This window comes from Trichosurus vulpecula, chromosome 9 (assembly GCF_011100635.1).
Source record: "Trichosurus vulpecula isolate mTriVul1 chromosome 9, mTriVul1.pri, whole genome shotgun sequence".
Classification (NCBI taxonomy): Eukaryota; Metazoa; Chordata; class Mammalia; order Diprotodontia; family Phalangeridae; genus Trichosurus; species Trichosurus vulpecula.
Genome location: NC_050581.1, coordinates 79,607,199 through 79,628,668, shown reverse-complemented (window position 1 = coordinate 79,628,668; position 21,470 = coordinate 79,607,199). Strand labels below are relative to the sequence as shown.

Here is a 21,470-nt window from a genome sequence, read left to right as displayed (position 1 = left end):
TTAGACTAGGATAGTCTCCTTGCTCCTTCAGGCAGGAACTGGGCTCCATTTTATGCTTGTATCCTCAGTGGTTCCTTGTATACAGGTATGGAAAAATGCTTTTTGAATGCCAATCTTACTTCATTAAGGCAGGTTCTCAATCATGGGCATATTGGTGCCTTTTCTGGTCCTGGCAAAACTAGCTGAATGAGGTGGTAAGAAGGGTTGTTAATTGGGAGCCCCACAGGTTGTATACTCTGGCCCGGGCCACCGCAAGGTAGACGGGTGGCAATCTCTAGATGGAGGCAGAGAATCTTCTTACTATCTCTGTAGTTGCTGCAGAGCTTGGGTAGAAGAGAAGGGCAGGGTATAAGGCATAACTGTCTTATTTCAGAAGCTTTTAAAGTGCGTGTTGCTCTCCACCAAAACAAGAACCCAAAACACCCTGAAGAGGCCAAACGCCACTGAATGTGTAAGTGTGCAGAGCTCCGGAGTTCTAGAGGCCTTTTGGGTATTACAGACCTTAACCTGAGGAAGGTGGGGAGAACCTTGCCTCAGAGGAAGGGCAAGGTGCGAGAGAGCTTCTATTGTATTGTATTGGTTACCCACCTGTTCCAGAAATAGTGAACTACAGAATTAGGTGGCAATATATGCTTTTTGTGCCACCTGCTGGCTTTCTCTCTGAACTACAGGTTTTGATGGAGGTCAGATGCTATATTCATCTCTTATTAGAGCAGGCCATTAAAGGGGCAGCCTGTAGCCCCCGTAAAGTGTACTTCCCTTCCTGTTCTGAACCATGGAGCTAGCTGCCAGGGTTCCCTTATCTATTGGCTGGGATTTCTCTGGGGAGCAGGGGAAGTAGGGGATGTGACGTGTGTGGTTCTCCAAAGAGAACCACTAAAAAACCTCCAAAGAGTCACTAAATTCTCAAAAAACATCAATTCGCTTTCATTAAAAAAAAATACATGACAGACAGAAGCTTTCTGTGTAGAAAGAGGGAAGTTAAGGGAGGTAAGGTACAAATTGAAAACAGATACATGACAGGGAGGGAGAGAGGTCAAGATTTTCAAAAAGTTAAGTCACCGTGACTAGGGCACAAAAAAAAAGGCGATGATTAGAAGGGAGGGTACATGGAAGTAAAATGCCCGTGCAGGCTAATTTGAATTCCTGTAACCTCAGAAAATTATTTACAGTGCTGGTCTATTCTAGTCTTCAAAGATCCCACATCTTTTCAGAATTATTGATCTCCTCAGAGGGCATCATGTTCAACTCATGGCTAAGAGAAAATCCCCCCTATAACAGATGGTTATCCACTTGAACCAAGGCTTCCCAGGACGGCAAATAGCTTCCTCCTGAGGCAGCCTCTCCCTTACACAGAGCTGCAGTCTGCCTCTCTCTAAGCTCTACTTGCTGCTCCTGGAACAAAGGAGAATGACTCAAATCCCTACTTCCACTGAGGAGTGCTGAATTTCAAATACTTAAAAGCATTTGCTATCCCACCCCCTCACCTTCTCTCTGCACCTGCCCGTCCCCCTGTCCCGGGTATTTCTTCGTTCTTATTCTTCCGTTTTCTTCCTCTTCCTTCTCCCTTTTCCTCTTCTTTCTTCTTCCTCTTCTTTTTCTCCTCCTCCTCATCCTTATTTACTGAACCTTGGAGTCACACATGTTTAACCCATGAAAATTAGGCATCAAATAAAACCCAGTAAGATCTAGATATGCCAGAGCCCCTCCGGTCTCTCTGTTTTATCCTGCACTCCTATTTGTGGGTCCCTTTCCCCCTTGGTATGATTCTGGGCCACATAGAAGGAATGAGAAGGACAGTCTACTCTGCTATACTGTCCTGAGCCTGGAGTGTTGAGATCAGTTCTTAGGCAGTAAGTAGAGTAAAGCTCAGAGCCACAGGCCTACACACCCTCATCCTTTCTCATGACTCTCAAGCAATATGCTCCTCTGGATCTGATACCAGAAGACCCAGGTTCAAATCAAAGAGGGATCAGATTTATTCCGCTTGGTCCCAGAGGGCAGAACTAGAAGCTGCAGAGAAGGTCGATTTTGTTTCAACAGAAGGGAAAATTTGTTTAATAATTCAAGATGTACAAAAATAGAATGAGCTGCTGCTGGTGAGTTTCATGTTCTCCCTATTACTGGGGATCAAGTGGAGGCTGAAATGACCATCGGGGGAATATTTCCATCTAAGTCTGAGTAGGAATTATTTTATTCACAGCAACACTTAGGAGATGCTTAGGAAGTATTTGTTGGCTGTGGACAGGATCCCTGCTCCAGCACTGGTTGGACTAGATGACCTGTGTAGTTCTTTCCAGTACTTTACCATTTGCTAGCGTGTGATCTTGGATAAGTCATTTAATCATTGAGTTTCCCTTTAAAAGATCTGTAAGATGGGGATACCAATATCTACCCTACCTTCATCAGCATCATCGTGAACATCAAAGGAGATGATGCGGCAAACACACTGCAGACACTAATGTCACCATGTAGGTGCCAGCTATTAATATTATGGGACTCTTGTTAATGTCATGGGAATGTGCCCTGATATGGTAGGGATTGCACTGTTTCCATATGGCAGCTGGAACTATGACCCACCTAAGAGGATTATGAAGAACTAGCACTCTTATGGCCACCCCCCCCCACCGCCCCCCACCCCAATTCAATGAAACTGAAACTTTTATACATCAGAACAACTTCATTTACAATTAAAAAAACCACACAACTGCAGTGACTGAGAAACCAATACAAGTCATATAAAAAAGGTGGGTTGTGGGGACGGGATGATTGGGAGAGAGTACATATGTAGTATCACATATTTACATTCAATATCAGCCCCCATTCCAGAGCTAAAATTTGGGGCTGCTCCTTACCAGCTAAGTGCATTAAGCATTGGGTCTAGCTAATACAAGAAGCACCAAAGTGAGCCTGCTGGAAAGAGTAAATCATAAGGCTCTTTGGGGCTCTCTGGACAACTGGTGAGGCCCGATTTCCCCAGTAAAATTCCTCAGAGCTCTGAAATTCAGAAGCTACCATCTGAACTCCTGTTCCCAAAGCTAGATCCCTCCCTTCCCGTGTGACAGAGGCAGAAGATGAATGAGGCATTCATTCAGCACCTGGTGTTGGCAGCTGAATAACGCATGGTCTGGGCAGTCTGTATCAGACTGGGTTTATATTAGGTCCATGACACTTCTGGTGCTCCAGAAGGCAGTGGGCTAAAGGCCTTTAATTTAGATGCTCCTACTAAGATATACCATGAGGTTGGCCTGGGGGAAGGCAGCCTGTGAGAGGGGCCCGTGGGATAAAAGAGAACTGACGTTTCTTTTCTGTATAGCTGGCTGACTACAGACCCCACCTTGGTCACTGGGCCTATTTCCTGAGGCCAATCCTATTGATAGACATCAATGGGGCACACTGAGTCTGGTTCTTCTCACGATGGAGGGTGGGGGGGTGTCTCACTGTTGACATGATTGTGCTCCTTCATAGCAGGAGGTATTCTTGGCCTGAGGCAATGCTGGAGCCCAGAAAACACAAGGTCATAATTGGGAGTGAAGTGGGAAGAGAAGAGATCACTCAGCACCAGAGCTGTTGCAAATCACCAGCTGGGAAATCCATCCATAGCTCCCAAGCAATTGTCTCCTCTCATCTAACCATGTTGGGAGAAGTAATTGCAAACAGGTCTTCTTACAAATGGATCATCTGCACCCATTTGTTCCAGTTCACTTCTTGTGGGAATACACGGCCCATGCGGAGCGTACAGTCTATGGTGGGCTCATAAAATACGGTCGACCTCTCACTCAGGCCAGGGGCCATCACCTCCTCTTCGATTACTGGTTTGGAGAAGAGGGAGACTCCAGGTGGCTTTTTTAGGAAGAATTTTCTGATACAGCCAAGAGCTTCTAGACCCTGAGGAAATAACCAAGACGGTCTTTAAGATCTTGTCTTTTAGACAGATCAGTGTGCCTCCCCACTGGTCTGAGCCTTTTCATCCTGTGCACTTCTTGGCCATGCTCTCCCACAGACGCTCTATTTGGGAGTGAGTGCCAGTCACCATGCAGCCTCTCTCTAGACTGCTTTTCTTTCTAAGCTATCTGAGTACCTGTGCAAAGAGAACTTCTTTCACACATAAATTTGATATTCACGACACAGTGGAAAAGAGCATCCCAACCTGGAGCTAAGTATTCAAGTCCTAGTACAAGTGTCCCCCTCCCTCCCCTTCCCAGATATGTGGCTTTGGGGAAGTCATTCAAAGTCTCTGGGCCTCGGGTCTTTCATGCCTGGGATGCTCCTTGCCTCTGTCCTTCTTCAGCAGAATCAGCTCACATTCCACTTTCTGCCAAGTGGAAGGTCTAGCCCAGGTCCTGCCACTTCTAGAACCTTCCCTCTGAGATAACCTCCTATTTAGATGACACATCTCGTATGTATGTAGCTATTTACACATCTTCTCCCCCAACAGACTACGAAGCTCTTTGAGAGCAGGGACTTGGGATTGGGTTTTTTTTGGCCTTTTTTTCATGCATCCCCAGTGCTTAGCATAGTGCCTGCCCCAAAGTAGGCTCTTTTTAAATGCTTGCTCATTAACTCACTGGGCTAGATGATCCCTGAATCTCTCAGTTCTAGTAGCCTATGAAGTAGGTCTGTGCTCATGTCTGAAGGACACGTACTTGGAATTTTTTCCCCAGCACAATAGATGGTCTGCACTGAATCATCCACATTCTCCTACTTGAAAGATGGGAGACCCAGATTGCTAAGGTCCATTTAAAAATCAGAGAATTCTCTGTCTCTCTGTCTCCTTGTTCTCCAAAGCACAACTAAACCTAAAACTGAGTCTTTATCACTTGTGCTCTAGAGAACAACCATCTTTTTCTACACCTGTGTATGTACCTGGAGAATTTCCAACACTGCAATGGGCTGCAGGACTCCTTGGTAGTGCTGCAGCAGGGTATTCTCGGGGATGCCGGGCTTGGTCATGATGTGGTAGAGGACAGCTTCCATCATCCCCTTACAAACTGGCTTATTTAGATGGCCATCCACAATGCGCCAGGGCCTGCCAATGAAGCAGACATTCTCACATTCCCTGTTGGAGAAACAGAGGATGGATTCAGTGCTTACACCTGGCATCAGTGTTACTGGTGAGTCAACATCTGAGGATGAGCAGAAAAACAGAGGGGAATGACTGTATATGCTGTCAGTCTTAGTCTTGCTATAGGTCAGTTTTGCTTACTTGTTTTTCTTTGTTATGGAATTTTTACGTTGGAAACCATCTTAGTTTGAAATACAAAAAGCATCAATGCAACCTAAGTGAAAAAAACAACCCTTTAACCCTACTCACTTTTCCCGGTTTGCTTGGGAGAGGCTGCCTGCTCCAAGATACTCTGTTAGAAAAACAACAGAAAGAAAGCATTACAAACATGCCTTTTCACAAGAACAAGAATCATTCCTTTTGAACCAGTCTGCAGATAGGGCCTGTAGAAAACTGGACTTAGTGCTCATTACCAGGAATATGGGCCTAAGCAATATTTCCATGAAGTCTATAAAGACTAACTATCTGAAGAAGACATTCTTAGGCCAACAGACATATGACAGGAGAGGAAGAAAAGGTTATAAATGGAGCAAGGAGGAGTGGGCAATAACACTTAACAAATACGTTCTGGTAGGAAGAGGCACTGCCTCAAAGGGTGTTGGCCTCTCAGGGAAGGGGTGGCTTTGGATTCAGACAGATAATGATATGCCTTGGGACTTTTTTGAACATAACATGAGACTGAATAACTAAGTTTTGTTATACTAACACTTTCATTAACCTGAACCTGTGTATGAAGAGCTGCAAGGGACCTTTGCATGGCTAGCACATAGTAGGTGTTTAATAAAACACCTGTTGATTGATTAGTCCAATGCTTCTATCATAAGTGGGAACTAGTTAGGACCTATACTGTCTCCTAGATGACCTTCACCCCAAACGGCACTATGGGAAGAGCGCTGGACTTGCAATCTAAAGGCACGAGTTTAAATCTCACTTGACATATCCTAGGAACCCATTACGGGCAAGTCATTTACCTTCAGAACCTTAGATACCTCAAGCTCCATCCCTACAGGAGGGATGACACTATCAGCACCACTTACTTTACAGGCTTGCTATGGGCTAAAGTCTTTGTAAACTTTATACTACAGATACGTGAGCTACCTGATGAAGCCTTTGGATAAGAGGAAAAACAAACCAACCAACCACAAGTCACTTTGTTACTGACTGCTGTCAAAACGTCATACTAGCAGGTATGGGGACGTAGTTAAGTACAATCAAAGCTCGATTATCTGGGAGGCTCAGATAAAGTTAACCCAGAGTTAGGCTCACCTCTTTTTCCTGTCATCTCCTAATAAATGATCCAGAAGCAACTTCCCATTGATATTTCTATCACTGCCTCCTTCTACCCAATTACCTGTACCATTCTTTGTTAGAATCACCTCTAGCTGCTTGCATTTCTAATGAGATTTAATTTTTTTTTCTACCTGTCATTTGCCATTTTTGAAACATTTAGTTTTCTACAAGGCTACAAGTTTTAGAGAAAGAGTTTACTTTGCTGAGGAGAAATTTGTTATTTCACCTGGGTCACAAAAGGCACTTTTATCTTTTTAGGACTCTTGAGGTGCTAACCCTGTGGGTGACCATCTGGTTGGGAGACAGAATATCTGTGGTCAGTAAATTGCTTTGAACAGAACCCAGGAGAGCACGAGAAACCCAAGTCCCTGAATCCTAGCAGGGCTCTCAGTGGGAAGGTTTACTACACTCAGGGACCCAGAAAAAGCTGTCTCCCAACTATCATTTGTTTTGCTACATGGTTTTCTTCCAATTGAAGGATAGCTTTGAGATCTTATACTTAAAAAAAAAAAATGGAAAATCAGTCCCTGTTGTCATTAAGAAAGCTTCTTTTGGACAAAAGAGAACTAAAGCTAGAGTATGCTTTTTGTAAAGGTTTCTGGAAAAATTAAGTGGGCCTAAGATGAAAAGAATATTCCCCCAAAGGTAACAATAACAGTTAGGGCTGACATTTGCATTGTACTTTCCACCAACTATCATATTTGAGCTTCACAACAGCTCAGAGAGGCAGAGGCTGTACAAGTACTCCCACTTCACAGATGAGGAAACCAAGGCTCAGAAGGGGCGGTGGGGTGACTCTCCCAAGGTCATATACCTAGTTCGTGCAGCTCCTAAAGCACAGCAAGGAAGGAAGAGAATAGGAAGCTGGTAGACACCATACCTTGCTAGCCTTTCTCTCTTTCTGATTTTCAAGAGTCAGTTCTTGCTAAATCGCATAATCTGAAGTTGCGCTATGGCCTTGCAGGGCCTCAGCGCACATTTCACAGCTTTCTCCTCAGATACACCAATGGGGCTGCTGCTGCTGGTCTACGTGTCACCCCTGTTTCACACAGAAGGCCACTTGGGCTCAGCAGGGTTAGCTAAATGACCTGTGGCAGAGCTGAGACAAATGCCAGGCTGAGCTTTCTGACAGCAAGGCCAGGGCTCCTTCCCTTTGTTGTCACTGTCATCAGGCTCATCAGCTGCAGAGAGGCCTACATGTTGAAGGGAGCAGCAGAGGAGCCTCACAAAGGCCATGATGCCCTTCATCCTTCCTGTCCTCACTCACTGTGCTGTCCGTGGTAAATGAGGCAGCACAGTCCAGACCCCACATTGAAGGCATTAGCTGGTCCAGCCATGGATCAGGCCAGTTCTCACTTCTGGGATTTGCAAGGTAACTCCCTCATACAGCAGTCTAGTTGTATAAGAACAGGATGAAATGCCTGAAAGTGTTTAAGCAGAGCCTGGATGATGACCCCCTGTCTGGGAGGTTGTAGATGCAGTAGGTAAGGTGAGAATTTGGATTAGATCCTTTCTAAGGTCCCTAAACTGCTAAGATTTTATGCATGTCATAAGGGAAAGAGCACTGGACGAGTTGTCAGAAGAAGTCCTACCCCAGACATTTATTAGCTCCATGACCCTAGGCAAGTCACTTAACTTTTCTGAGCCTCAGTTTCCTCTTCAGTTATTTTTTGATTCAAGTGAGATAGTGTATATGAAAGCACTTTGAAAGCTGTCAAGCAGAATATAAAGTGATATATTAACAAGAAAATTTGAATTTTCTCTCACCTTAAACCCAAGTGCTAAGAATTGGCCTACAGTGGTAAATTAATAATCTGGGGAGAATGATCTGGTGTCAACGCCAGTTCAAACAGTGCTTAAGCTGCTGCCATACCTTTTGGGTCCTCATAGCCCTCTGGGGCCTGGGGCTGATTTCCAAGCTGCTCTTTGCCTGGGACTTCCAGGCCACTGGTATTTGCCTGATTGCCTTCAGTCTCTGATATGCTTATGAGAGGGTCACTTCCACTTGGTTCTAACTGAGCTCGGGGTGCTGGAGTTTCTAGGGTTCTCGTTTCTCCGTCTGCAGGGAGAGCTCCTTTCTCTTCAGTTGGACTGGGGCAATGCTCTAGGCGTATATCCTTCAGAACAGCCTTCTTTGTGGGAGGCTCGTTCATTCCTTCCAAATCACCTACTGTCCCCTCGTGGGTGGGGTCAGGGCCCATGTGGCTGCTGTGCAGGGCCTTCCTCTTGGTCTCCCGAGGGCCCAGTTCAGTTTCCTCAAGGGAGCTCTTCTCTTTGGAGAGCTCCTCCTGGGTTCTCAGTGGCGGCTTCTGGCTGGGCTGGTGAAGATCCTCTGTTTGTACATCAGCTTCTTCCTCCTTGTTCTTCAAACGCACTGAGTGTAACAGCCAGGGCTGGGCAAAGATCATTGCCACCAGGCGCACAGTGTTGCCTCCAACTTCCAATACTTGGTGCAGAGCTAAGAGGTCCTAGGAAAAGCAGAAAGGCCCCCTTAATAAGTATTTGTTGACTGTGTTCTGCATCTCCCCCTCTGACAGTATGGGGAAGCGAGGCAGCGTAACTTTGCTGGACTGACTAGGCCGTAAGGAGACGAGTGTCTGGAAGGTTAAAGGATACCCTTTTTACCCTCTGCTTTGGTAAGAGATAACTAAGGCATTTCACTTCAATACCTAGAGTTAGCTCCACCTTGTCACTTCTTAGTTGATCCTACCTGCTTGTCATAAGCTAGGGAGGGTGGTGACTCAACTTTGGAAAAGTTAGTTATCATGTTTGATTTTTCAACACCAGCACCCTGTTCCTTATCTCTCTCCTTGCCCCCCCCCCACCCCAGCACTCAAGGTACAGACATTTATTTTTAAAAATGAAAGTGAATTTAAAATTGTTTTGAGAATTTAGTGACTCTACCTTGAGGAAATGGAGACTCCCTTGAGGAAGTGAAAATTTCTGCCCTGGCTGAGGAAATCCCAGCAGCTGTTTATAACTAAAACAATGTGATCCACAAACATACACTTCCATTAAAACCAGACCAGGAGGGAGGGATAGACTCAGCCATCATGAGTTCTTTAGGTTCTGGATACACATTTATTTTAAATTGTGGTTAACAGGAATCAGTCTATTTGCCCATCTAGAGGCAGCAGTGGGGGACGTGATCACCTCTGGAAGTTCTATCGAATCACAAGGACTTTTAAGTCACTAATTGTCAGAGACCGGGATTGCTAGAGAAGCTTGTAGCATCTATTCCTATCAATATACACAATCTGGAGAGGTAGCCAGTGGGTGACACAAGCAGTATTCACTTTCTTAGCTTCTGGCCCTACAGTTCAATGCTTCTCAAATATGTAGCTAGGACTACGGGGCCTCACAGGAAGCATGTGGGCACCACCTCCACAGGTGGGCTGGGCTGTAGGCTGTTTGTACCTGGCTCTCATTACCTATTCTGAGTTGGGTGCAGTGGGAGGGGAAAGGAGGAGTTTACTGGGGACAGAAATCAGGTTCTAGTCCGAGCTGTTACTAATTAGCTGTATGAACTTGGGCAATTAAGCTCTCTGAGTCTTAGTTTCCTCATCTTTACACCAAAGGGATTGGAAGAAATTATTCTTTGTACATCTAATTAGAATCCTACCTGGGAAAAAAGGCTTCCTGCAGTCTTTGGGTCTTCTTCAATATAGACTGGTGACTAAGACAGGGAAAGTTTACCACCCACTCACTCTCTATTTCCCACTTCAAACTTCAGGGCCAATAGTGATAGTAGATCATACAAAATTAATCTAAGCTGTTCACTGAGAATTTCAGATCTTTTGCTGGGGATAAAGTTGAGATTCCTGGGTCTCTGGAGGCCTTAAAAGATTATATATACAGGACACACAGGAGAGAGCAGATGATCATAAGATCATAAGAGAAAAAAGTGGTTTCATATTTTCTAATGCTAAGCATAAACAGTAGTGACTGGAACATTTCTTTTTTCTCCAATACACATGCAATATGTCTAGCCCTGATTAATCCAGGGCAAGATCCAAACCCATTTTTAAATGGTCTAGACCAGTGAGTCCACCTGTACAACAGATTTGCAACTTATCTATAACAAACAATTTTCTAGAATTGCCTATGATAACAAGAGGTTAAGTGATCTGACCCGGATCACCAGCCCAGAATGCCTCAGATGCGAAATTGTTGTGGCGTACAGAACAGAGATTCATGTGATTCTGACTTTCTGAAGTGTGGGCTCTGTACCAGGAAGCAACGTGAAAGGGTGACTTTTATCTGTAAAAATGATCACTCATTGAGCAATTCTTTTAAAGACTGTCCTTGGCTCTGAATCTGAGGAAACCACAGGCAGGTCCTAGAGAAATCCTTTCTTTACCTAAGGCCCTAGCTTTGTCCCCTGGATGAATACTAGCTTTGTTCAAATGCTCCCTGCACTTCAGGATGTATTAATCCCTCCAACCTCAGACACTGTGAGCAGGTCCCTGTCTTCGCATCTCCACCCTGTGCTCATCTGTGAAACAGAGGGGCTGTCAAACACCCCAAACTACTACCTCCTTCACAAGCTGCTGTGAGAGAAGCATTTTGCAAAGTGAAAAGTGCTACAAAAATGTGGGCTGTTATTATTTAGTTAATACATTTCAAAGAACTTTTGCATTTATATTCTTCCTATATCGGCAGTGGCCAATTTACAATAAAACTGATAATGAAAATTGATGCCCAACTAACCTGGATGTACTCTGCGAGGGTCCTTGTGCGCTCAAAGTCTCTCTTCTCTAAGCTGGAGAACTGGGTGCTCAGCTCCACTCTGTCTACCCCAAAATGGGAAGCTGCTGCAATGGTGTTCTGGATCTCCAAAGCAGCGGACACATCTGCAGGCTTATACCCATTATTCGTCAGTTGTTGCACAAGCTCATCTATGCTGCAGGAATTTTCCTGGGTATTTACCAATCTGGTAAAAGCATCAGGGAGGCAGGTGACCCCAACTGTTGTCTGATCCATTACAGACATCACTGAAAAGAGAACAAACACAATCACCATGGATGGATGGGAGAGTTTTACAAACTATCACAAGACAAGAGACAGTACGATTCCTAAACCTTCTTCTATAAACTGGTTTACTTACCATACAATTATCCTTGTATATTTCTTCCTCACAATTTTTCTTGCCTTTCCCGGAATGTCCTCCTTTCTGATCTGTGCCCATCTAAATCCTATGCATACTGTAATTCTCAGATTCAACTAATCTTCATTTCCTTTGTTAAAAACCTTTCAGTCCAGCCCAGCCCAGTGTGGAGTGGTGATTTCCCCCTCCTCTGATGTCCTACAGCAATCACTGTACAATCCATTTGTCAATTGACTATGCACTGCCCTGCCATCCATGATTAACAATGAACAAAATCTTAAAGCCCCCCATTGTTCATGTATTTCTATCTTGTCTTCCCGACTAGCCTGTAAACTCTCTGGGAAGACCCTGATCTGGTCTTATTGGCCTTTGTATCCCTAGCAATAGGGTCTGGTGCACTTAGGCAGTCCTCAGTCAACAATGATTTTCCTTGACTCAGTTCTATTCTGCATTTTATCCACTGTCCAAACATTTATTAAGTGCTGACTGCATGCACTGCATCAAAGCTGGCCTTCCAAGAGGTTTTCAAAGTTAAAAGAATGAAGTCTTGAGGTCTGAGGAGGGTTTCATAGTACAAGGGTAAAAACAAAAATCCTCTAAATCATCTATCATCCCTCTACACAGGGAAAAAAGCACCTAGGGCTAGGAATGAATTGGGGCAGGCCAATAAGCGACTCCTATGGCACTTCAGGTCTTTGTCCGGCTGGCTAAGCGTATAACCTGCCACCCAGGACTCCTTGCTTCTTGTCCCGAGTTTGGAGCACCTGCAGTTTCTGTGCAAGAAGTGTGCCTGATCAGGAATGATAGTATCAAATTCCTGGGAAGGGGGCATTTACCGGGGGTGCTGAGGTGCGTGGGCAGTGGGGTACACCGTAGCTTCATTTTCATCTGGCAAGAATTCACCACAATGTTGTCATTGGGGTTCAGGTTCCTGGTGTTGACGATACCAGGGGCATAGTAGCCCCGCATCAGTAAGTAGTTGGTGTGGGAAGCCTGGTGGGGCTTCACTTCAATCCTGCGTTTGGCTGCAGCACCCTCATCCAGTTCTTCCTCCTCTTCGTCGTCATCTTCCAAGCTACCATCCTTTGCCAAGCTAAGAGAAAAAAAATGGTATTTATCCAAATAAAATGCTTCCTTTCAAGAGAAGTCTCAAAATGAACCATTAGAGAAGGGTTTGTTTATTTGTTCTATCTCTTTTAGGGTGTAAACTTCTTGAAGGTAAAGGCTATTGGTGGCACTTAGATTTTTGATGGCCTACTGGATGTCCCGGCTGGTAGTCCTCATTACCATTTGTCTCAACTACTGCAATAGTTTTTTAACCTCTTCCTCTAACCCCAATCTTGCACACATTTGGTAAATTTATCTTCCTAACACATAGATCATATTACATATGTTTTGTTTTAGAAAAGTCATTCCCTGGTTCCTTGCCGCTTAGAGAATAAAGACCACACTCCTTAGCTTGACATGTGACTCCATTCCAATCTGGTGCCATCCAGCCTCATGTCATACTATTTCTCTGGACCAGACTGCTCACTGCCCCCACACATGGCGTTCCTGTAGCTGCCTCTGCTCACACTGTGCTCTATGCTGTGGCACCCTTTCAGACCCACTCAAACGCTACTTCCTAAAAAGCCTTCCTTGATTTTCCCAGCTAAGAATGGTTTCTTTTCTTTTATCTTGAAAATCACTTTGTATCTGTCTTATGCATTTCACATATTCCAATTTCTAATGCAGACACATATACACACAATCCCCGTTGGAGTACGCTCCACGAGGACAGAAATCCCCTCCCCCAGTGCCTGGCACACTGCTTGCAAACAGGGTATCCTTATAACGCATTGAACTGAATAGTGGCTACTTGATGACAGTATCGATTCTAAGTATTTTTATCAGCAGAATTTAACTTCAGCCAACCCTTTTTGTCACCGCGGTCCTTCTTATGATTTTCTATTTCTGTTTCCCCATTTTTAAAAGTTTTGTCCATAAATAAACCTATAAAAACATGCAAACATAGATAGATTGTCCAGTAAGATTCTGCCATTGATTGTGGTATGACCTAGGACCCTTCTTCGGCTCTCTGCTTCCTCATTTATAAAATGAGGGGTTATAATAGACAGATGATCTTTAAGGCCCTTTCAGGCCCTAACACGTCCTATATTCTATGGGAAGTCATGCTATCATATAAACATCCCTGGACTTGGAGGCAGCAGACCTGGGTTCAAATCTTGGAGTTAACACTTAGTAGTTATTTGGCCCTGGAAAAAGTTTTTTTCACTTTAAAATGTGGCCCATCAAGACTTAGTATGTCTATCTAAGAAAAAGGTGAGAAAAGCATTTTGTGAAATGTGAAGAGTTACAGAAAGGTGAGTAACCGCCACCACTACCACAACCACCATACTGCTACTGATGACATTTTCCTCTGGCGGCAGCTGCTGGTCTTACCTCTTCATGACTTCATTCTCGACCATGGAGCTGTCCACCACCACGATCTGCTCAGGGATTCGCACATCCACCGCAAGAAGGCCCAGAGAGAAAAGGCTGAGGATGGCCACGCAGTGGCCACCAGGACCATCCAATGAAAATGATACCATATCAGTCATGGCACCTTCTGGTTCCTTGAAGGAGAAACTATCTGGCTGGTCTGCCTGGCCAACAGCCTTGACCTTCTCAAAGAACTGGAAAGATTCTGTGCAGACTGTACTGGGAAATCGCCATGTAAAAATCCTAAGTATTGGGGAAAAAAAAGATAAATAAGCAAGAGAAGACCTTCAGTGTAGGGCTGAAGGAGAAAAAAACTTATTTTGGTTTTAAATGAAAACAAATCCCAAATTTCTATGGAGATGAAAGACTTCCTTTTTAAATTTCCTATACATACTCAAGTCCTTGTCCCCCTCTAAAACGGCAATTTTAAGAAGGTTAAATGAATCAAGAATTTGGAATCAAGTTTGCTTTGAGTACTGCCTCTGCTACTTAACATCTGTGTGACTTTGGGCAAAAAGTCAACAGGTATTTATTATGCACCTACTAAGTGCCAGCTGCATGTGCTAAGCCCTGGGGATACAAAGAAAGGTAAAAACTTCATACAATAGGAGAGACAATATGCAAACAATTATGTACAAACAATATGTGTGTGCGTGGGGGGGGGTGGGTGGGTGTATACCCAACCCCCTACACCCTCCGACACTCAATAAATCAGAGAAAACTCGGTGGGGGGCGGGGGGGGGGGGAAGAGGCACTAATATTAAGGGGGATTGGGAAAGGCTTCTTGAAGAAAGTGGGATTTTAGCTACGAATGGAATCACTTGATCATAAAGTATGTGAACTACAGTAAGGGATAAGAAGACTGGAAAGGTAAGAAAGGGCCAGGTTATGAAGCCAAACAGAGGATTTTATTATTTTATCCTGGAGGTGATAGAGAGCCACTGGAATTTACTGAATTGGGGAAGGGGGTGACATGTGCTTTAGGTAAATCAATCTGATAGCTGACTGGAGAATGGACTGGAATGGGAAGAGAGTTGAGGCAGGGAGACCCACCAGAAGGCCACTACAATAGGGCATATGTGAGGAGAGGAGGCCTGCACCAGGGTGGAGGCAGTGTCAAGAGAAAAGGTCTCATACAAGGATTATTGCAAAGGCAGAATTCATAGGACTTAATAACTGATTGGACAGGGGGGAGAAAGATGGTGAGAGATAGTGTATCAAAGGTTACAGAGAGGTCAAGGGGCACTGAGATCAGGCCATTAGATTCAAAATTAAGAGATCACTGGTAACTTTGGAGAGAGCAGGCATTTAACTTGTCTTGTCCTTATTTTCCTCATCTACAAAATGAATAGGTCCATCATTTCTAAGGATCCTTTTGGCTCTAAACCTATGATTCTGAATGCCTGAATGAACATTATTATAGAACTGAACCCTAGTTCAATTTGCTCTTTAATCTCAGCTAAGGCTTCATGGGTATAGGTGTTAATCCTTTAATTCTTTCCTAACTGACTCATATTCCCCACAGTGGCCATTCTAAACTCTTCTCAAGCCTCCTACACCACCCATTCAACTTAGTCATCTTGCCCCTTAGTTGAGGGACTCACCTCTTACCTTATTGAGAAGAAAGATCATCCACGTGAGCCCTCTGCTTTCCCCTAACTCCACACTTTAAAATCTTTCTACCTTGTCTCCCCCCTTACTCCAGTGTCTGAGAAAGAGGTAGCTCTTCTCCTTGCCTTTGTTTTTATCCTTTCCTATCTCTTCTGAGAATTTACTTCCTCAAGCATTTCCTCTTTCATGTTTCTGTTTACTGGCTCCTTCCCAGGTGCTTACAAACATCCCCAGGACTCATTCATCTTTAAAAAAAAAAATCTTCATTTGATCCTGCCATTTCCTCAAGTTATCATCTTATATCTTTCTTCTTTTCTAAGCCAAACTAAAAGAGTTGTCTATACTTGGTGCTTCCACTTCCTCTCTTCCCATTCACTTCTCAACCCTCTGCAATCTGGTTTTGGAGCCCACCATTCACTAAAATTGCTCTCTTCAAGGTGACCAATGACCTTTGACTTCTTTTCTCAGTCCTCAACCTACCTGACATTCTTTCTCCTTGGCTTCCATGATACGGTGTTTTCCTAGTTGTCCCCTTCCCCTTCTGAATGTTCTTCTTGTCTTCTTTGCTGGACAATCATCCATGTCCCGTCCCCTAAGTGTGGATGTCCCTCAAGGCTCTGGTCTGGGGACCTCTTCTTCTTTCTCTCTAAATTCTCTACACTGGGTGATCTCATCTGTTCCCATAGATTCAATTATCATCAGTACTCATATGACTCTTCCATATAACCAGTCCTAATTTCTGTTCTGAACTTCAATCTTTTATCTCCAACTACACCTTAATGTCTCATAGGCATCTCAAGTGCAACGTGTCCAAAATAGAGTTCATGATCTTCCAACCTACTCCTCCTTCACACTGTTGAGGGTATCACCACTCATCTAATCATCCGGACCAAACCTCACCGATGCTTGCTTTTTATTCCCAACAGCCAATCAGCCATCAAGTCTAATCAATTTTACATCTATGCTACCTCTGCATACATCTTACTTTCTTCATTCATTGAGCACCTATTCTAGTTTAGGCACTCATTACCTCTGGACTATAGAAATAGTTTCCCGATTGGTCTCTTTGCTCCTAGTCAACCCTCCCTCCATTCTATCTTCTATAGAACTAACAAGTGATTTGGTCAGACTTGTGCCTCATCTGCTCAAAAATTTACATGTACAAAAATATTTATAGCAACTCTATTTGTGGTGACAAAGAATTGGAATTTCAGGAGATACCCATCAAATGGGGAATGGCTGAACAAGTTGTGGCACGTGATTGCAATGGAACACTAATCCACTGTGAGAAATGATGAGCAGGATGCTTTCAGAAAAACCTGAAAAGACTTCCATGAACTGATGCAAAGTGAAGTGAGCAGAACCAAGACAACACTGTACATGGTAACAGAAATACTGTATAATAATCAACTGTGAATGAATTAGCTATTCTCAGCAATAAAATCAACTAAGACAATTCCAAAGGACTTATGATGACAAATGCTATCCACCTCCAGTGAAAGAGCTGATGGAGTCTGAATGAAGATCAAAGCATACAACTTTCCTTTTTTTTTGAGCGGGGGAGGGGGTCTGTTTCACAACATGATTAATATGGAAATGTTTTGCATGACTGCACATGTATAACCTATGTCAAACTGCTTGCCTTCTCAATGAGGGAGCAGTGGAAGGAAAGAGGGAGATAATTTGGAACTCAAAATCTTTTAAAAATGAACATTAAAAATTGTTTTTACATGTAATTGGCAAAATATAAACTATTAAGCCTCCCTCCCCTGAGTTCTGATAGGTGTGTGGGAACTTACCTATAGTATGTCTGCGACAGCTGGTAAGACATGGGCACAAACGGCAGGGCACGGCTCTTTTTGGGCCCCAGGGTGTGGTTCACACGACGGCGGTTCACAAGACTTCTCTTCTGACATTCTACAAAGGCCTTCACAAGGATGTGGTCCTTGTACTCTCGGTAGAGGCGGAAAGTCTGTAACAAAGCACAGGCATGGGATCGTGGAGGCTAATGCTACAATGGTCACGGGAACAGTCCCTTCCACTGACCGAAGGGCACAATGAGGAGACCTCACTGAGCTCACCTTCAGGGAAAAAAGTCCAAAGAGTCATATTATTTAAGAGGAAGGACAGGTCACTAACTCTGGACAAAAGAAATTAAATATCATCAATCAGCATTCCTTCCCTCTGATCCAGAAAAGCGACATTTTGACCCTAACACATCACTTAAGGAGAGCTCCCTCTCAGATCTTGAGGGGGTCTTTACAGAGAGGGGGAGGGAGCTGGCTGCCCCACAACTTGTTTACATATCAAAAGTCAACCAAGCTGTCTGTCCTACTGAGGATCCAACTGCTGGTGAAGCTTTTCCTGGAACTTGGCAGCCAGCTGGGGCAGGGTTTGAGGAAAAAAAACTAGAAGGGTGATGGAACCCAGTATTGTCTCTATGAATCAGTCTATAAAAATTTACTGATTCCTTCTCATGCACAAGGCCCCATTCTGGCCTTTACTTGATAATCATCTGAGCATGGAAGGGGCAAAGGGCAAGAAAATGCTAGATCTAGAAGATAAATCAGGCACAAAGGTTAAGTGACTTGTCCTAAAGTCACACAGTGAGGAAGGAGTAGAGGAGAACTTGTCGCTTCCAATACAACAATGTTTCCTAGAAGAGTATCAGAAAGGATATGCTGTTTTCATCAACACATATAAGAAGGATAAGACTTAGTGGTGATATGACCATTGTTTTCAAACACTAGAAGGGCTATCACATGGAAGAGGGATTAGACTTTTTTCATTTGACCTCAGAAGCCAGAACTAAGACCAACAGATAAAAGTCAGAAAACAACAGATGTTGGTTCAACCTGAGGAAAAGCTTCCTATTAAGTAGGACTGTCCCGCAATGGAATGGGTGGCTGCTGGAAACTTTTTGTCACTGTGGGTCTCTGAACAAAAGCTAAATGATCATTTGTATCAGGGATTCTGTAGACATGGTTTCTGCATTAGGTAGGGAATGGATTAGATCAGTGGGGTCAAGCCCAAATAGGGCCACTAACCTGTACATAAAAATTCTAGAGGGCCACATATAGACAGTTTTAAAATGTAATGAATTTATATTTTATCATATTTTTACTCATTGTGTTAAATATTTTCCAGTTAAATTTTAAACTGGTTCAAGCCTCAGGAGTGTTATGGGTTGGATGTGGCCACCTATGAAGTAGCTGACTTAAGATCCTTTCCCAACTTCAAAATTTTATAAATGCTCCTATGAGGCCAAGGCTATGAATGCTAGGATTTCTGGTAAGTACAGTTATAGGGATATGGATTGCTGGATTGAGACCTACCCATCCTACTTTGATCTTTCTCTTCTTTTTGCTAAATAGTCTGTTAGATGAACTTTTCCATAAAGCAAGAGGTTATGATTGACACAGTAATCTAACAGAGGCAATAATTTCTTGGTCCTGGAGTAATGATTAAAAAAATTGGGGGTTTACCTTCTGATTAAAGACCTTTTGGGTTTTAGGTTTCTCCACAGGAAATGTAGTTGTAGAATGCCTCTCTTCTACTTTCCCTAACAGCTGCTTGCCATCAAAGGTGTGTGCAAAGGGGTGTGTGTGTGTGTGTGTGTGTGTGTGTGTGTGTTTGTGTATCTGCGTGTGTAACAAAATTCATCCAGTCATATAATCACTGACAGAGCCAGAAAAGTTCCTTAGTCCAACCCATGACCAAAAAATGAATACTGTTTGCAGTGTTCTCAACATGCGGTCATCTAACCTCCATTTCGAGAATCAGTCAACACCATTTACTAAATATGTATCTACTACATGTCAGGCACTGTGATAGGTGCTAGGAATAAAAGACAAAAATGAAACAACCCCTGTCCTCAAGGAATTTACATTCTGTTGGGGAGATAACAGGTATATAAATTAGCACACACAAAATAAATTCAAGTCAAATGTGGTGGAAGATGAAGGAATCATGACAGGCTTCAGGTAGAAAGCAGAGTTTGAGCATGTTTTTGAAGGAAACAAGGGATTATATGAGGTGTTGGTGAGGAGAGGTAAGTATATTCCAGATATGGGGAACAGCTAGTGCAAAGATGGGGAGCTAGAAGATGGGAGTATTATTTGTGAGGAACATCAAGATAGCCAGTCCAACTGAACCGCAGAGTGTGAGAAAGAGAGTAATATCTAAAAGTTGGAAAGGTAGGTTGGGGCTAGGTTGTGAAGGACTTTACAAGCCAAGCAGAAGCTTATATTTGATCCTAAGGTAATAGGGAGCCAATAAAGTTTATTAAGTGACATAATTAGACTATCACTTTAGGAAAATCACTTTGATGATTAGTTTATCTAGGCTGTATTGAAAAGAGTGGATACTTGAGGAAGGGCAAACAATAAGCTGACTATAGCAATATTCCAGGTGAAAGGTGATGAAGGTCTAAACTAGTGTGATGGCAGAGAGGCAGAGAAGAGATATGCAGAGGCAGAATTGGCAAGATTTGGCCATTGACTGGACATGTGAGGAGGGAGGGTAGGGGTTAAGGCCAACACCAATGTAGAGAACCTGGGTGATTAGAAAGATGGTAGTACCTTGACAGAAACAGGGAAGTTTGAAGAGGAGTGAGTTTTAGGGGAAAGATAATGAGTTCATCAGTGAAGGAGATCTCCACAAAAATAAATAAGAACTCACTACCTCCCATGGCAACCCATTCCAATTTTAGACAATGCTAATTGTTACCAAGCTTCATGTTGAGACAAAAACTGCTGCCTATTAACTTCCCTTAATTGATTCTATATTTCTGTCCTCTGGGAGAAAGCAGAGTCAATGTATTCTCACAGACAGGCTCTTTAAATATTAGACTTTTCTTCTTCTATCTCCTTCATCCCAATTTTTCTTCATATGATGGTTGCCAGACCTCTCACCATCCTAGCTAACCTCCTCTGGTTGCGTTCTAGCTTACTGACCTCACTTTTAAAATGTGGTTCCCCAAAACTCAATCCTATATTGCAGATGATATACAACCAGAGCACAAACCAACAGCCTATGACCTTCCCTCTCTCCCCAGGGACCTCCATGCCCCTGTTTTGGACACTAGCATAACCTAAGATTGTGTTAACAGTTCTAGTTGTCACAAGTAACTAACACAAAGAGGTTACAGCAAAATACCCACAACACGCATGGCAGGAATTATAGCTCCACTGGGGGAGAGTGTAAAAACCTCCATTTTTCCCCTCATCTCCCCTCAGTAACATTTCTAGGACCTTTGTGTCTTAAGACAGATTCTAAAGGGACATTCATATGGCTTTCAGATACTCTCCCTAACTGCTCATTAATGGGCTCTTTAATTAGGCCTGAAGGAGCTCCAGAAAGAAAAATCTACCTTTCTGTTATGATGAAGGGTCCTCCAAGCAGATTTCCCAGGAATCACCTGCTCTGACATTTATTTCCATATGATACAGAGTTAGTGTTGGGATTTCATAATTATCAGTATAGGAAGAAAGAGGGGGCATTATGGTAGAACAGAAAGATCACTAGACTAGAAGTCTGAAGACATGAGTTTCCTTAGCTGCCAGGTACAAGGTATGTAACCTTGAGCTCTAAAAAATGTGGGGGTTGGATCAATTAGCATTTATTAAACACCTGCTATGATGAGCCCCGGGGATACAAAGGAAAAGGAGCTCCCTCAAGGAGTTCACAATCTCACGGGGGAGACAACATGCAAAGAAATATACAGAAAGTAAGCTATATAGGAAATGATCAATAGAGGGAAGGCACTGGAATTAAGAGGGACTGGGGAAGGTTTCCTGCAGAAGATGAGATTTTAATTGGAACTTAAAGGAAGCCCTTTAAGGTCAGTAGTTGGGGGAGAGTATTCCAGGCTAGGAGACAGTGTCAGAAAATGACTGGAGCTGAGAGATGAAGGGT

The 21,470-nt window shown here is 43.5% G+C and overlaps 1 protein-coding gene across 1 annotated transcript in view; it reads right to left on the bottom strand.

Moving 5' to 3' along the window:
• Positions 1–2,665: 2,665 nt before the first annotated feature.
• Positions 2,666–21,470, bottom strand: part of GTF3C1 (general transcription factor IIIC subunit 1) — a 116,121-nt gene continuing 97,316 nt past the window's right edge. Inside the window, exons 30-37 of the mRNA XM_036737963.1 lie at positions 17,354–17,526; positions 13,905–14,186; positions 12,299–12,555; positions 11,066–11,349; positions 8,229–8,823; positions 5,315–5,357; positions 4,867–5,059; positions 2,666–3,888 (exon numbers count right to left, since the gene is read on the bottom strand). Of these exons, the coding sequence (XP_036593858.1) occupies positions 3,667–3,888; positions 4,867–5,059; positions 5,315–5,357; positions 8,229–8,823; positions 11,066–11,349; positions 12,299–12,555; positions 13,905–14,186; positions 17,354–17,526 (2,049 nt within the window). The 3' untranslated portion in view covers positions 2,666–3,666. The remainder of the gene's footprint in view (positions 3,889–4,866; positions 5,060–5,314; positions 5,358–8,228; positions 8,824–11,065; positions 11,350–12,298; positions 12,556–13,904; positions 14,187–17,353; positions 17,527–21,470) is intronic.